Source organism: Rhincodon typus, chromosome 24, assembly GCF_021869965.1.
Source record: "Rhincodon typus isolate 14 chromosome 24, sRhiTyp1.1, whole genome shotgun sequence".
Lineage (NCBI taxonomy): Eukaryota > Metazoa > Chordata > Chondrichthyes > Orectolobiformes > Rhincodontidae > Rhincodon > Rhincodon typus.
The window spans coordinates 23,662,047-23,679,610 of record NC_063355.1 but is presented as its reverse complement, the minus strand read 5'-3'; the positions used below and the strand labels follow the sequence as shown (position 1 = coordinate 23,679,610).

At 38.3% G+C, this 17,564-nt stretch overlaps 1 protein-coding gene across 1 annotated transcript in view; it reads right to left on the bottom strand.

Annotated features, from left to right (window-relative positions):
* Window positions 1–17,564, bottom strand: part of LOC109917965 (lysine-specific demethylase 2B-like) — a 158,697-nt gene that overhangs the window by 85,500 nt on the left and 55,633 nt on the right. The window contains exon 5 of the mRNA XM_048611721.1: window positions 6,572–6,750. Within this exon, the coding sequence (XP_048467678.1) occupies window positions 6,572–6,750 (179 nt within the window). The remainder of the gene's footprint in view (window positions 1–6,571; window positions 6,751–17,564) is intronic.

The window sequence follows — 17,564 nt, the reverse complement described above, 5'->3', positions numbered from 1 at the left end:
GAAAGAAATCGCTTGTCGTTTTGATTCATAATCACTAGGCAGCTGATAACTGGGCTGCGCTGTGATTCCCTCCATTGCTACAGTATTCTATCTGTGCAGGCATAAATCAAGCTGGATGACTGAGCAACATACAGTAAGCACATCCTATGGAAGCACTGTGCACTATAGCAATCAAGTGAGGTGAAAGAAGTGAGTTCTGAACTATCCAAAGGATTTTTGTAAATCATCTGCCATAACACTGATCACCTGGAGATAACCTAGAACACAAGAAGAGCAAGTGTTTATATAGCGACTGCATTTATGGCCTACACACTGCAGTGACAGTTACTATGACATCCTATGCGCAGAGTGGAAGACGGATCTGGGAGCAGGAGAGCTGAGCAGTTTGAGAGATCAGGACAACAGAAATGTGAGCACGTGCAGAGTGGGCAAGGGTTCCAAAGAAACCACGCACATAGATATAAGTGGAGTCATCGCTGGCTCTAGGTGCAAATCACTGACTCAAAGATTTCAGAAACGAGATGAGGTTATCCACACAAAAATATCCTGGTGAAAAAGGCTCTATCACGGTGGTCAGAGCATCTGAAATGCATAAGTGATAACCATTTTGCTAGCACTTTGGTTTTGGCAACAAGCACTCTATTATATAGTACAGTTCCTAACCTCATTGTGTCCCAAAGCACTTTACAATCAATGAAGTACCATTGACGTGTAGTCACTATTCTAATTGGGGAATCAAAGTTAAATGTAATAGATGGCACTTAGCAGCATACAACTACCCACTTGGTACATAACAACGTCCTAATCATGTACTGCAAATCATTTGTTTAAGTATGAAGCTCAGTAATATATATCAGCAGCCACAAACACATTAAAAGGAAAAGAGCTAGAATTAGAATTTTAAAATATCATTGAGTGCTTATAGAAACTCAAGGCATAGCATGATATCTAGTACTTCACCATTCATGATTAAAAACTGCCTGCCAAAGGAGAATTTGTCAAATCTGACAAAGGAAGATTCCAAGAATTTTTTTTTTCTGCAGAGTTAGCAAACTGTAATGAAACCAGAATATTTGGAGCTGTCTGCTGCAGGACATACAGGCTGGCAGCAAAAGGAGAGAGAATTGTGCTGAAAAGTTTAGACAGCTAGGACAGAATAATGCTGTTGGTTTCTGCAAAAGACTCCAGGGTATACAAAATGAAATTGACTTATGTTGGGAAGGCTCAAAACCCACAGTTTTATAAATGTCAATTGCCTCACTAGTTGCCTGGTATTCTGCTTAAGATGGCTGGGTGAATGTGCTGCTGAGCTATGAATCAATCATTCTGTTGGGCACCTTTACTGTAGTGCGAATCATAAAAGAATCAATTGCCTGAAAAGGCACTTCTGAGTTTAATTGTTGTCCAGCTGAAACACCAGCAAATGTGACCCCCATTGACGGCTCACAGAACTGCAGGAAGGGGATGCTGGAAGCGTTAACTAAAAATAATGTCAACAAATCTACAAAATCCTCATCAATGAAAGATACTGATTAACAAGAAGCTTTAAAGAAAGAGCTAAACTCCATTGCGTAGCTCTGTCAAAAGCCAGAAGTCACATCGATTATCTATCACACAGGAGAGTCATGTTGGTCTTTCTTAGATTATTTAGTGCTGTTTTACAGCAAACATGCAGACATTGGGATCAAGATCTGTAATTCACAGCTGAACACTGTTTCCTTTTTCAGACAAGTGCAAAAGACAAAAATCAAAATGCCTCATGTGTGTTCTTTCCAAACTGCTCACATTAAACCACCATAAAACTCCATTAATTTCAGCAAGCTAAAAGAAAAGTTTTTGAATTGACAGAAATAGACTGAACTTACATCCAGATAAAGTGAACCTCCATGCTGCTAATGTTCACTGTTTTCAGCCTTGTATGCATGTACTTACCTTAAACTGGCAATAGTATCCATTTATCTGGAATGCTCATACACTTGAATGAATCATATCCACATCAACATGCATTGTTTTTTTCCCCTGAAATCCCATTATTACATCCAATTACCAGTCAATTTACACTTGTTACTTTGATTGATCACTGAATCAGAAGACTGAAGCCAAGCAAGTGATTAATTCAGTATTTTTATTATGAATCAATTTTTAAATCTGAATTTTTCATTTACCCAAAATGCATTCAGTTTCTGCATTTATAATCTAAAAAACATTCCTTTACTCAAACAATCTGGATTTTGCACTAATAAAAAGACTGAATGCAGCATTACTTTCAGGATTTGCAGCATCTATATTTTGAAGTGAAATGTGGGGCACATTTTAGAACATCAATAAATTTCTGTCAAACACAAATACAGATTTGGAATAGCTTTGGGACAAATCCTGAAACAATCTTATACTTTGAACTCCCGATGCAAAAGTGGTTGCAGCTGTTTTTAGGTTATGTTAGGTTCAGTACACTAACGTTAAGAAAATGTAAATAATTTAGAAATAGTTGAACACAAATACTGCAAGCCTGATTTTAAAAAATTATGTACTAATCTGTTAGACAGTCTATCTTTCAATCATATGCTAGTTTCTTCTTCAATTCACATGCTAGACTGGATGCCATTGTCACTGTTTGGGGCTAAAAGTACAGGTAGTCAGGTTATACATGTTCACAATTTTCCCTTAAGATGTTTCTCCTGGCTGGTGTCTTTCTGGCTACTGTATCAATGTCACCAAAGATAGCTGACCCAACAGTGTCATCCCAGTACGTTCTCATCAGTTAGAACTTTCAGCTGCTGCACAAATACTGTGATACTTAACTAACAGCTTGCCTCCTTAATGTTGGACTCCGATCCAAGCTCCGACTGTTGATTTAAAACTTGAAAACATTCTTACATGATAAACAAGGAGAGGTACTTTAAAATCAACACTAGGAGCCGGAAATCGAGACAGAAACAATATCTTTGTTCCTTCAGCACTAAGTGTTGAGAGAAGTACAGAAGCTAGGAATCCATTGGTTGAAATGAGAATTGTAGAATCATAGAATTCCTACACAGTGTGGAAGGAGGCCATTCAGCCCATCAAGTCCACACCAACCTTCCAAACAGCATCCCACCCAGACCGACCTCCCTACCCTATCCTTGTGACCCTGCATTTCCCATGGCTAATCCACCTGGCCTGCAGATCCCTGGACACTATGGGCAATTTAGTATGGCCAATCCACCTAGCATGCACAGCTTTTGAAAGAAAACAAATAAAAATTCTCAACACAAATGACATTCAGGTAAGAATTTTGTTGTATGTAAGAACTGTAATGTTGATCCTTGCTCTTCACAAGTCAAGGATTTTTTTTGTTTTTACAATTGCAAAATGGCATTTTTATTATCAAATGTTTCCTATTTCGTCATTTATGGATTTTAAGTTCAGAGTTCTATGTGGGCTGCAACTTAGACAAAAATGGCCCATCTACCCGTTACGCTGACGAAACAAGGCCAACTCCATCTCTACTTTGATAGATCTTAACCATGCATGCAGAGCTGTCATGTTGGTCTCCATTCTATAATGCAAACTGGAATAAGGATGAATCTCAAACCTTGTGCATCATTGGGCCAGTGATCACCCCACCTGGATGAGAGACAGCCCAACAGCATACCAACCCCGCATCATGAGACCAAATTCTAATCCCTACTCTCCAAGACAGGAGTGGAGATAGAACATTTTGTCTTCTGATTCAGAAGCAGAATGCTATCAAAGGTTCGGTTCTCCTAATGCTTTATGTCCTCCAAAACCTTGTAAACTCTGGCCTTGTATGTGCATCCACTATTGGTCCAAGTTTCAGCTACTCAGTCACATCCTGTAAAACACCCTCCCTAAAAGCCCTGCCTCTCTTTTCCACAAACTTTAAAAACCTGTCTTGAAACTTTTTCGACCAAACTTCCAGATAATTTGAATTATTCCTTCATGGCAGCCTTCCATGACTTATAAGGTCTTCTTCATTTGTTTTCTCCCCCTCCTGTAAAATACCCTGTAATTTTCAGGGTAAGGAGATTATAATTTAATGCAAATTATTTGTTATTCAACAGCATTAACCAACAACCAACCTTGATATCCTGGACAATAGGTGAATAAAAGTACCATCTCAAAACACAGCTTTGCTTAGGGACTGAATATGAACCATTCTTTCTTAACTGAATTAGATAAATTTAGCATAACCTCATTTTATAACAAATACAGCTGTGCATTCACAAATGGCTTTCACAATGAACTTGTGACCAAACCAATTTTTATTAAAATATCACCAAACAACAGCTCTTCTCTTCACAATGCATTGTTAACACATGTTAAAGGCAGTTGCTGAATATTATTAAGTTCTAAATGTATGGTTGTAAAGGATTTAAAATTAAATTCTTAAACTCTGCATTTCCTGAATCATAATTAAAACCTCAGGTGCTACCTTGTTACAGATCAATATGATATTCTCAATCACATGAAATGAATAAATATAACACACTGCATTTGGTGCAGATATCTCTGCTAATCACAATTTTCTACATACTAAATTCATTTCTAAACTTTACAGCCTGGTAAAATCCACTGACAGTGCAAAACTAGATTTAAAACCAGTTATCTCTCTCTCTCTCTCACTCACACACACACAGACACATGACTGAAGTATGATCCAATGCACAAAAATATTTCAGCCTCAATTCTTCTCTCAGCAAAAGACCGCTGAAAATGTATTTTCTGCATAACTAGCATAATTGCGCAGATAAAATCATAGACTTTGAAATGAGATTACAAAAAATGCAATTTTGTTCATGTAATAATGTAAAAAAAAGCATTATCCCAATTTCCATTTGATGACAAACTTCACCCCTTTTAAAAAGCTCAATAAGAATTTCCATAATATTATTGTTTGCATGGACTGCTTTGATAAATATCAATAATAACTGCATGTAAAACTTAAATATCACTATTTCAATTAATTTCACTTGTACCACATTTTCTCATTCTGGTTTAGGATTTGTCCATCAACTGCAAATAGTTTTCTCCAAATCTTAAACTCCTTGACATGAAAGTTGGACGAACCAACAAGCAGGAAGTGTACTCAAATAAAACAAAGCAGCCTGGAGTTGGAGATTCAGATTGCCCAAACTTGAAAACCACATGGAATTTAGATATCGTTGATTCATCACTACTTTCAAACATATAACTGAATACATTTATACAGCTAGACTAAAATTTTCAAAAAGACTTAATATGAGTAAATAAATTTCCAGCTATGACAGAGATGGACAGATCAGAAATGTTCATGGCTAACAGATTGATCTCAACTGGAACATTAATGAAACCATTATAATTGTGTGCAACGTCCCTGCACTGGAAGAGGCAAAAACTTCAAGGTTTGCATTTTCCATCAGTAGCCTGTGATGGCTACAGCAAAACACATGACTGTTGATACAGTAAACACAGAATGGGCCTGACAGCAGTAGCAACGACAGAAAAATAGCCTGCGAACACATGGATACATGGCCACTTGTGAAATAAAAGAACAACAGATCACAAACAGCTGTGCCTTGTACAAGTTATACCTTCGAAAGAGGGAAGATACAAGGAGGAAAACTATGAATCTTGTGTAGGTCTTCAGATGTAAACACAGGCCTCAGTAAGGCAATGCAGTGGAATAATGCACAAATAATACTTTACATGTGCAAAAAAAAAGTGCTGTCAGTCCCAATGACAGTCCAACCGAAAAGCTTTGCTAGAAAATGACGCAAGTAGAGATGAAGCTGCCAAAAACTTGACATATTGTTCTTCAGCCAGTGGCATAAAATGCACACAAACGGTCACCATGGAAAAACTCCCATTCTAATTTTTCTTTTTCCAGGTATACAAATAGTTGTTTGGTATTACAGAACTTATGTTTTCCTCTCAGAAGCTGCTGTGTCTCTAGAAGTCTCTTCCCCAGAGAGATGCAGAGGCAGGGTCAGTGAATATTTTTAAGGTGGATATAGACAAGAGGTAGCTGGACAGGTTTACGGTACATGCACCCACCACTTAAACCTATTTAGCAGTAACATCAAAGATTAAAAATCAATTTGATTAGTAGAGGAGGTATATGGCCAGTTAATCCTTTCAAATTATTATCCAAAATCGGTTAACATTGAAATTGTGTGAATACAAAAATGGATTAATTTTATCAAATTTAAATAAATGCATGAAATACTTCCAGAAAAACAAATGAAATTGCATTGAACAAGGTATTAACAACTAACTACAAATGCAGTTATTTTAAAATTTACTGCAGCTAACATTGCACCTTAGGCTTGAAATATTGAAAGTGAAGCACTTCAATTTGTAGACCTGATTTCCTCCATGGGCCTCTTTGTTTTATCGCACAGGTTACTTTAGCAGACAGAAATTAGTGTTAAAATATTAAGACATGGAAATAATGCTATTGCCATAAAAGATGTTAGTCTTCCAATAGAATAAATTAAGGAATTAGAACAATCAAACATTATCTACTGTTTTGATTAGTTTCTATAGAGCCTGATATAAATTAACCAATATATGAATATAATTTTCTTACCACATTGGGCCGTTTGACCAGATTCTCAAGTTTCGTATGACTGAATTCCAGGCTGATGACATTATAGAGCTTCTCTCTTTCCATTTCTGGTGTTTCATAGTATTTAACCCATTGTGACATACTCATCTCAATTCCTTTCTGGGTACTCACATCCATGACATCCACAACACGGCGACTCCCTAAAATCACACACAAAATGTAAAACAGTTCTTGTCAGCTTCACTTCACGGTCTAATTTTTTACACACCCGCATATACGGAATATGGTAAAATGTAATATTGTGTAAACATACAGAATAAATGTATTAACTGGTAACACCAACATGAGGAAAGATGGTGGCATCGTGATAATGTCATTGGACAAACGAACCACAGGTCCAAGCAAATGGTTTGGGGACACAGATTTACAGCAGGTGAGGAAATTTAAATTCAATTAATAAATCTGGAACCAAAGACAAGTCATCAGTGATGGATACCATAAATCTACCATTGATTGTTGTAGAAACCCATCTAAGTCATTACTGTCCTTTAAGGAAGAAAATCTGCCATCCTTACCTGGTCTGGGCTACATATGGTTTAATGGGATCCACTCTCAACTATCCTCTGAGATGGCCTTGCAAGCCACTCAGTTCAAGGACAATTAAGGATGGGAAACAAATGCTAACCCTACCTGCAATTTATTTAAAAGAAATTAAGTTTCTTACTCTCTTCCTCTTCATACCACTGATCCACAGTCCAAAAATAGCAGTCATCTTCAGGCACATTGCCTAAATAGCCACTTACAAGGTTTGATAGAAAGTGTTGTTACAATATTCGATTCATGGTGGGGACATCAAAGCCAAATTCAATCTTATCTTCACCCAATTTCTTCACAAACATTGCTGAACAGAAATCAAGAGATTGGAACCCTGGGTGATTTCTGTCTGTCTAATCCCAATCACTACCGTGCTCAAGATTAACACACCAGTTGATCAAACTTGAACAATCTTAATTATTAAGTCAAGAAGCAAATGAGTTGTCAAGCTAATGCCAGGAAAGCAGAGTGTGGCCTTACTTGTGCAAATTGTTTGGCATTCCCTAAAAACTGAGTTAAAACATTGCAGAAAGAACAATAGTCTGTCACCTTCAATTTGCATCATTATATTAAGTATGATCTGTAAAGTATAAAGCAGCAAAATAGTTAATATTTGCTTAATATAACGGTTTATTTTTCGTAAGGAAGTGAATATATTTTTGTATTGGCCTCTAGATCAATGAGCCAAGTTTCTTTATTCATTTACTGTATTAAACATATCAAAAAATACATGATCCACGCAGAGATATTTGTTGATCAAAACAATGTATTTTCACTAATTAGGTATAATTTTACCCATTTAACATTTAATTTGACAACTGTATTTCAGAGAAAACAATGATAGCAGTATTGAGTATTTTTACTGAGGTTTGAAATGACTTGCCATTAAGCCATATTTCCACAATTGCTATTTATAACAGAGATTTAAATGAAGAAATAAAATCTTGAACATGTTGAACATTAGTCATCTGGGTTCAACAGTAAAGAAAGCATTTATCTTGAAATTGCCAAATCTTGGGAAAAGCAGAAATCCACAGGGTACAACTACCACACCTTATAAAATCAAATTTTAATAATGAGCCAATTTGGTTTTATAACGAATTCTAGTTACAACAATTCTTCACAGCCCTTTAATTATCCATTTAAAGACACAATTTTATGAACAAGGCATTCCCTCCTTGTAGTTGATAAAATTGCAGGAACATTCACGTAACTTGTTTTTTTTATATAGCCTTACAGAATTACAACTGTGATCTTGACTTTTCAGGAGAGAATAGCTATTGCCAAGGTCAATGCAATTCACCCAATTAAACAGTCTGATGTTATTCTCTCCAACTACGAAATGACAAATAATTACTCCTATGATACAAAAATTCAGACTGCAGAGGATGGGCAAAATTGCAGCTACAAATGAAAGTTTACAATAAAATGTTTAAAGCAGTATCTACAGAGGAAGGAGATAATTTATCGTTTATGGTGTGGATTCTTGATCAAAATATTAACTGGTTTGCTCTGTATTTGCAGCATTTTATACTTTGATTTTGATCATGGATAGATTATTATTTTTCACTCATAACAGTAAATAACTTGAATTCATTATGACTGTCCTGATACGAAACAGACATCTGTTACAGTTCAGGAGAGAAGCTCTTGGAATGCCAACTGAATAGGTGATATGCTCTTCAAACTTGGATACAGAGACAGAGATATAGTCAGGAAAATACAAAGCGAGACAGTATAAAATGTACAGTGGGGGACAAAGACATACGCAGCCAAACAGTAAACAAAATTGGCTTGATGGTAGGAAACACAGGGTTATCCAAGATTACAAAGGGATTTTGATCAATTCAGTCAATGGGCAGAGGAGTGACAGATGGAGTTTAGTTTGGATAAACGTGAGGTCCTGCATTTTGGTAAAAACAAACAAGGGCAGGACTTATACAATTAATGGTAGGGCCCTGGGGAGTGTATTCAGAGAGACCTAGGGGTTCAGGTACATAGTTCATTGAACGTTGCATGACAGGTAGACAGGGTAGTTAAGGCGGTGTTTAGCACGCTTGGCTTCATTGCTCAGACCATTGGGTATGGGAGTCAGGACATCACAGTTCTGGCATAGCAAGGATATTATTAAACTGGAATGGGTTCAAAAAAGATTTACCAGGATTTTGCCGGGGTTGGAGGGTTTGAGCTGTAAGGAGAGTTTGGAGAGGCTGGGATTTTTTTTCAGTGGAGCATAGGAGGTTGAAGGGTGACCTTATAGAGGTTTATAAAATCATGAGGAGCATAGCTAAGGCGAATAGCAAAGGTCTTTTCCCTAGGGTAGGGGGAGTTCAACACTAGGAGATGTATTTTTAAGGTAAGAGGAAAAAGATTTAAAAGGGACAACTTCTTTACACATTGGATTGTTCATATGTGCAATGAATCACAGTATCCCAACAGCATAGAACGAGAGTATTCGACCCATCAAGTCTGCACCGAACGTCTGAAGAGCATCCCACCCAGACTCAGCCCTATCCCCTTAACCCGACATTTATCATGGCTAATCCACATAACCTGAACATCCCTGGACACTACCGGACAGTTTCAGTATGGCCAATCCACCTAATCTACACATCTTTGGACTGTGGGAGAAAACCAGAGCACCCGGAGGAAACCCATGGGGAGACACAGGGAGAATGTGCAAACTCCACACGGACTGGAATTAAACTTGGGTCCCTGATGCTGTGAGGCAGCTGTGCTAACCACTGGGCCATAGTGCCGCCCATGAACTGCCAAAGGAAGAGGTAGATGCAGGTACAATTACATCATTTAAAAGACTTTTAGACAGGTACATGAATAAGACAGGTATAGAGGGATGTGGGCCAAACACAGGTAAATGGGACTAGGTCAGATTGGGAAACTTGGGCAGCATGGACAAGTTGGACTGGAGGATCTGTTGCTGAGCTGTATGACTCTAAGCATGTGTCAAGAGAGCACTTTACAACATGAAAAAAACTGTAGTCCACAATTTCAAGCTGTGGAAAAACATATCAGTGAGAAAACAGCTCTCTGTCCAGCTGTACTGGAATTAAACTATTGCCATTTACTACACAAGTTTTCTTTTACTTTCTTTGTGGGATTACAGTCATTTTGTTTACAATTAATTTGATTTCAAAATGGAGAATGGAAGGTTAATTACATCTGCTGTACTTAAAGCCAAGTATTTAAAAATTACACAAGAAAGCACCACTTATAGCTTGAAGAACAAATAAGATAGCTGGGTCTGTTCACTTATGGTGGTTAGCAAGGGAATAACATTCTAATTCAATAAGCTGCCAGTTGTGCTCCACACCAAAGAATATTCCATTTTAATAATAGTGGCATTCTGTTTATGCTAATTCAGTTACTTAAGAGCTCATCTAATGTGGTTCTCTTTTGTAATTGAGGCTCAAATTTCAAACTTATTTTAAAATGGAAACCATAATCAGTGACACATCAGTTACAACTGCAAGTAACAAAGGATATATTGTAGTTTTACAAGTGACCACAAGAGGTCAATGAACAACTGGGAATTTTGCTCTCGCATAAGTCAGCAATGAAAGCTATCACCAAATGCTCTTCAATACAATCAAATAATTCAGAATATCAGGCTTGTAGATTTTTATTTTTAACTAGTCTATTCCTATTCCATTTTTATTATTATTGCCAGGCTTTGTTTTCTCAAACACCTCAGAAATTGAAGGTGACAAACGTATTTCCCGGCTCCAGTGTATTCTGGCACAGGCAGCATTAAAATTGAGTTGTTAAAGGAAGAGATATTCAATTACTGTTATAACCTCATCCCGTGTGGTTACTGCACACTTCTGCCTTACTTGTCAAATGGAAAACTCTAGATTTCTAAGCTAAAAGACCTCGATAACTGGGACTTCTCAGGATTTTGACACATCATTTTGAAAAAGAAAACCCTACAGAGTTACAGCAGAAAAGGAGATCATCTGGCCAAAGACATCACTACTAGTTCTTTATGCAAACAATTCAAAACTATTTCAGATTTCAACTCTCTCTTCATAGCCTTGGATGGCCAAGCTTCAAATATATATTAAAATACCCATAAAATATGCAGTGGTCTCTGCCTCAACTATTCTTAATGGCAAGCAATCAACAGATTTTCTCAATGCGATCTCAAAAATCATGCCAAAGCATATAATTGACCCCATTATGAAACTACTTTCCGTCTATTTTTAATACGTTCAATACCCAAACATCAGGGACATAAGGAGACAGTGAATCATTGTTCTCTCCTGGGCAGAGGAAGTGTATGGCCCAGAGGGATGTACAAATGTGTGCATCCTTACAGGATTGGACTCGCACTAAAACTTTTTTTTAAAATACAGTCAGTTGAATACAACTACCCTATGATCCCTGGTACAGGCCTTGCACAGCTGACAGTCACCCTACATTGCAATCAGAGGTACCATTCCCCTCTATGGCAGGTATTATGGCAGCCCCAAAGCAGTGAGGCAAAAAATGTTTTTAAAAAAAATCCAGTTTTACTCATGTACAAATACTCTTCTTACCAAGACTAAAAGCAGGACACAAATAAGCACACTGCATACAGAATAAACTGCACAGAATAGATCTTTCATAAATAACAGCATAAACATGAAATATTAGTTTAGTGAAAGCAATGTATGAATTGTGTCATTTCTGAAAAAAATAAAGGACCTCTCACTTTTATTATGATGCTTATTTTGGAAGAAGTGCCAGTGGTTAAATTTCTTGAGAACAAAGCATGTTTGCAATTGTTCACCTATCCAATTAACAGCACACAGATTTTACGCAGGAAGTCAATAATAAAGAGACCTTTGTTAAAAATACATAAAACTGCAGATAATTATCCATTGATTAGACAATTTAGATAACTTTAACCTGACACTGAATTTATATTTTATGATTTTGAAAAATGAAAAATATCCCCGCTCACCCCCCCGCCCCCATTTCTTCTGAAGGTATTGACTAATAGGTTGTGGTTTCACATGTTGTGACTATCATCCAAGTGATCATTATTAATGTTTGATTTCAGAGTTTGAGCACATTGTTTAACCATTGCATGAAAGCTAAATCCTGTCTTCATTTTGCTCCACAGTTTTGTGACAATGGTCACTGAATAATGATCGAGAGTAGAAACTTCTGTCCATGTTTCTGCTCCCAAATTTAGAGCCAATTGTAGCAGCTTGAAAGCTAAGTCTCAGAATCAAACCTTATTTCAATGCTTAGGACAACAGAGTGTTTTTGAGTTTAATTAAGGTGAGCAGATAGTAATTACCATCTTCTACTCATGTCAATCCATAGCTTTTCAATGCAACAGCAAAAGAACGTAAAAACCAGGAGCAGGAGTAGGCCATCTGGCCCTTCGAGTCCGTTCTGCCATTCAATAAGATCATGCCTGATCTTTCCATAGCCTCAGCTCCACCTACTTACCTTCTCACCATAACCCTTAATTCCCTTACTATTCAAAAAATTACCTATCTTAGCTTTAAAAACATTCAATGAGGGAGCTTCAACTACTTCACTGGGTAGGGAATTCCACAGATTCACTACCCTTTGGGGGAAGATGTTCCTACTCAACTCAGTACTAAATCTGCTCCCCCCCAGTTGTGAGGCTATGCCCTTTTGTTCCAGTTTCACCTGCCAGTGGAAACATCCTCCCTGAATCTATCTTATCTATTCCCTTCATAATTTTAAATGTTTCTATAAGATCTCCCCTCATTCCTTTAAATTCCAATGAATATAATTCCAGTCTACTGAGTGTCTCCTCATAAGCCAACCCTCTCATTTCTGGGATCAACCTAGTGAATCTCCTTTGCACTCCCTCCTGTACCTGTACATCCTTTCTCACGTAAGGAGACCAGAACTGCATGCAGTACTCCAGGTGTGGCCTCATCAGCACCCTATACAGCTGTAATATAACATCCCTGCTTTTAAACTCAATCCCTCTAGCAATGAAGGACAGAATTCCATTGCCTTCTTAACTACCTGTTGCACCTGCAAACCAACCTTCTGTGAATCATGTATCCAGGTCCCTCTGCAGAGCAGCATGCTGCAGTTTTTTATTGTTCAATCTGCCAGACCTGTGCCCACTCACTTAAACTATCTATATCCCTTTGAAAACTTTCAGAGTTCTCCGCACACTTTGCTCTACCACTCATCTTAGTGTCATCTGCAAACTTTGACATACTACATGTAATCCCCAACTCCAAATCTTCTATGTAAATTGTAAACAATTGCGGTCCCAACACTGATCCCTGAGGCACAGCACAAGCTACTGACCACCAACTAGACAAGCACTCGTTTATCCCCACCCTTTGCTTCCTGTTAGTTAACCAATCCTCGATTCATGTTAATACATTGCCCGTAATGCCATGCACCTTTATCTTATGCAGCAGCCTTTCGTGCAGCACCTTGCCAAATATCTTTTGGAAATCAAGATATGCCACATCTACTGGGTCCCCGTTGTCCACCGCGCTCGAAATGACTTCATAGAATTCCAGTGAATTAGTTAAACATGTCCTGTCTTTCCTGAACCCATGCTGCACCTGCCCAATGGGACATTTTCTATCTAGATATCTTGCTATTTTTTCCTTGATAATAGTTTCAAGCATTTTCCCCACTACAGAAGTTAAGCTAGCCAGCCTATAATTTCCCATCTTTTGTCTACCTCCTTTTTAAAACAGTGGCGTCACATTTGCTGCTTTCCACTCTGCTGGAACTGCCTCAGAGTCCAGCGAATTTGGTAAATTACAAGCGCATTTGCTATTTCTTCCGCCATCTCTTTCAGTACCCTGGGATGCATTCCATCAGAGCCAGGAGACTTGTCCAGCTTTAGCCCCATTACCTTGCCTCGCACTACCTCTTTGGGAATAATGATACTTTCTAGGTCCTCATCCACCTCAGTCTCATCATTAATTACTGGCATATTATTTCTATCCTCCACTGCGAAGACCAACACAAAATACCTGTTCAATATGCTTCAACTATTTCCTCATTTCCCATTTTAAATCCACCTGCTCATCCTCTAAAGGTCCACTGTTTACCTTAGCCACTCTTCTTCATTTTATATATCTGTAGAAACTTTTGCTATATCTTTATATTCTGAGCTTGTTTATTCTCATAATCTATCTTACTTTTCTTTAGAGCTTTATTTGTGGCTTTCTGTTGGCCTTTAAAGTTTTCTCAATCTTCTAGTTTTCCACTAGTCTTTGCTACTTTGTATGCCTTATCTTTCAACTTGATAGCCTTCCTTATTTCCTTAGACATCCATGGTGGATTACCCCTTTTTCTACAGTCTTTCCTTTTCACTGGTATACACTTTTAGCTCAGCACTTTGAAAAATTGCTTTGAAAGTCCTCCACTGTTCCTCAACTGTCCCACCATAGAGTCTTTGCTTCTAGTCTACTTTAGCCAACTCCTCTCTCATCCTATTGTAGTCTCCTTTGTTTAAGCACAGGACCCTGGTACTGGATTTTATCTTTTCACTTTCCATCTGTATTCTAAATTCAATCATACTGTGATCACTCCTTCCAAGAGGATCCCTAAACTATGAGATCATTCATTATTCCTGTCTCATTACACAGGACCAGATCTAGGTCAGCTTGCTCCTTCGTCGGTTCCACTGCACACTGTTCAAGAAAACTATCATGGATACGTTCAATGAACTCCTCCTCAAGGGAGGAGTTGACCGACCTGGTTCAACCAATCAACACATAGATTAAAAGCCCCCATGATAGCTGCCATACCATTTTTACAGGCATTAGTTATTTCTTTGTTTATTGCCCACTCCAATGTGATGTTATTATTTAGTAGCCTATAGACCATGCCTATCAGTGACTTTTTCTTCTTAGAATTTCTAATTTCCACCCAAATGGATTCAACCCTATTCTCCATTGAACCTATATCATCTGTCACTACCGCCCTGATTTTATCCTTAAATATTGAGCTACACCACCCCCCTTACCTTCCTGTCTGTCCTTCCAAACAGTCTGACACCCCTAGATATTTAATTCCCAGTTATGGCCATCCGGCAACCATGTCTCCATAATGGCCACGAAATCATACTCATTCGCGATGATTTGTGCCATGGACTCATCTACCTTGTTTCAACTGCTACAAGCATTCAGGTAAAGTGCTTTTATGCTAGTTTTTAATACCTTCTTTTTGAATTCTAACATCTCCATTAATAATATCTCCTGAGTTTTCCTTTCTTTTAACTTCTTTCATAGTCTTCAAGGTAGTTAAACCCTCCTGCACACGTTAACTGCTGCTTTCTTTTCAATTAACCATTATACTTCCTGTTGTTTGCCCCTTCCCTTCCCCCCAATTCACTAGTTTAAAGTCCTAGTGACCACCTATTAATCCTTTTCACTAGAACACTGGTTCCAGATCGGTTCAGGTGGAGACCATCCCAATGGTACAGATCCCTCCTGTTGCAAAACAGATACCCATGCCCCATGAAATGGAACCCCTCTTTCCCACACCATTCCTTTAGCCATGTGTTTACTTCCCTAATTTTCTTATCCCTAAACCAATTTGCACGTGGCTCGGGTAGTAATCCAGAGGTTATAACCCTTGAGGACCTGTTCCTATAATCCCCAAACAGGTCCTCCTTCCTCGCCTTGCCTATGTTGTTTGTCCCAATGTGGGCCACAACAACTGGATCCTCGCCCGCCCTCTCCAATATCCTTTCAAGCTGGTCAGAGATGTTCCTCACCCTGGCACCGGGCAGCAACATACTATGCAGGATTCTCTGTCCTGCTTACAAAAGATGCTATCAATCCCCCTAATTATAGAGTCCCCTACAACTAACGCTTGTCTTTTTGCTCCCCCCTCTTGAATGGCCTCCCGTACCATGGTGCAGTGGTCAGCTGACTCATCCTCCCTATAGCCCTGTTCCTCATCCACACAGGGAGCAAGTACCTCATACCTGTTGGACAAGGTCAAGAACTGAGACTCCTCTGTTCCTGAATTCAGGATCCCCCTACCTGCCTCACTTACAATCACACCCTGCTGTCTGCGATCACTGACTGAATTTGAAGTACTTAATCTGCCAGGTGTGACAGTCTCCTGAAATAAAGCATCCAGGTACTTCTCCCCTTCCCACATGCGCCGCAGTGTTTGGACATGGGAGAAGAATAAGTTATAATTAAATCTTGGTTGAATTTATCCTCCTAAAGCTATGTACTATGTGCTTGAAACTTCAAATGGGGCAATAATATGAAGGTTGAGAATGTTAAGGAGTTTAAAAGAATGAGAAGTTATCTTTTTGAAATTTACATAAATCTGAAGGGGGTTAGCAGGGTGGACACTGAAAGGATGTTTTCCCTCACAGGGAAATCTAGGACTAGGGTACAGTTTAAAAGTAAGGGACTACCCACTTAAAACAGAGGAGGAATTTCTTCTCTCACAGCATTGTTATTCTTTAGAATTCCCTCCCTAGAAAGCAGTTGTGTCTAGGCCATTCAAGACTGAGTTAGACAGATTTTTGATCTGCCAAAGTGTTTATGGAAGGTCAGGAAAGAAAGTAGAATTAAAGACCACAATCAGGTCAGCTACTATTTTATGCAATGGTAGGTCAGGCTCAATGGGCCAAATGGTCTACTCTTGCTCCTATTTCATGTCATCATTTAAGGTTGAGTCTGAGAATCAATAGAAACTGAGACCCAAAAACAAATTATGTTTAAATATACTTTACAGGACATTAGCTGCTAAAACAGTAAATTATTTGTTTCAATATGCAAAAAAACCCCTCTTTCTTGGACTTCCCAGCATGTTAATCTGACACTGTTCAACTGGTCCACCTTTGTTGTCTCTAAACAGACGGTAAAACAATCAACAAACAACTTGAACAATGAAATTTTCCTAACATACTTGGCAATGAATTTTGCTGGATTATATGCAATTCTAACATTCAGTGAATGTGTTGCAAAAGCGTTTACAATATATATTTTAAAATTTCAAAGACTCTGCACAATAGGTCCTCTTACTCCTTCTGCACTGTTCTTGACATTAATTTCATTTAATTAAATTACTCAATAGCAGAATGCCTTCCACTAGAAAAATAAGGATTTTTAACTTTTTGCTATTTGTCTTTTCTCCTGCTTGTCCAATAGTTGCCCAGCATGCCTCTCAAAGGTTATTTTTTGCAATTCAACTTTGTTGTTTACCTCTTTTAAAGTCTACAGAGTGCTTCAAGTACACTGTGGACTAAGATGCATCATTTACTAAGACGTCAGAAGGTCTTATCCTTTAGCATGCATTGGTTCTACAGCCACCAGTACATCTGACAGACTGTACAGTATGTAAAGCCAATAGCCTGAAAGCTGGAGAGGATGAAATGAAAAATATAGGGCAGCTGGGTTGGAAAGTGGTCAAGGCTGCAGGACAT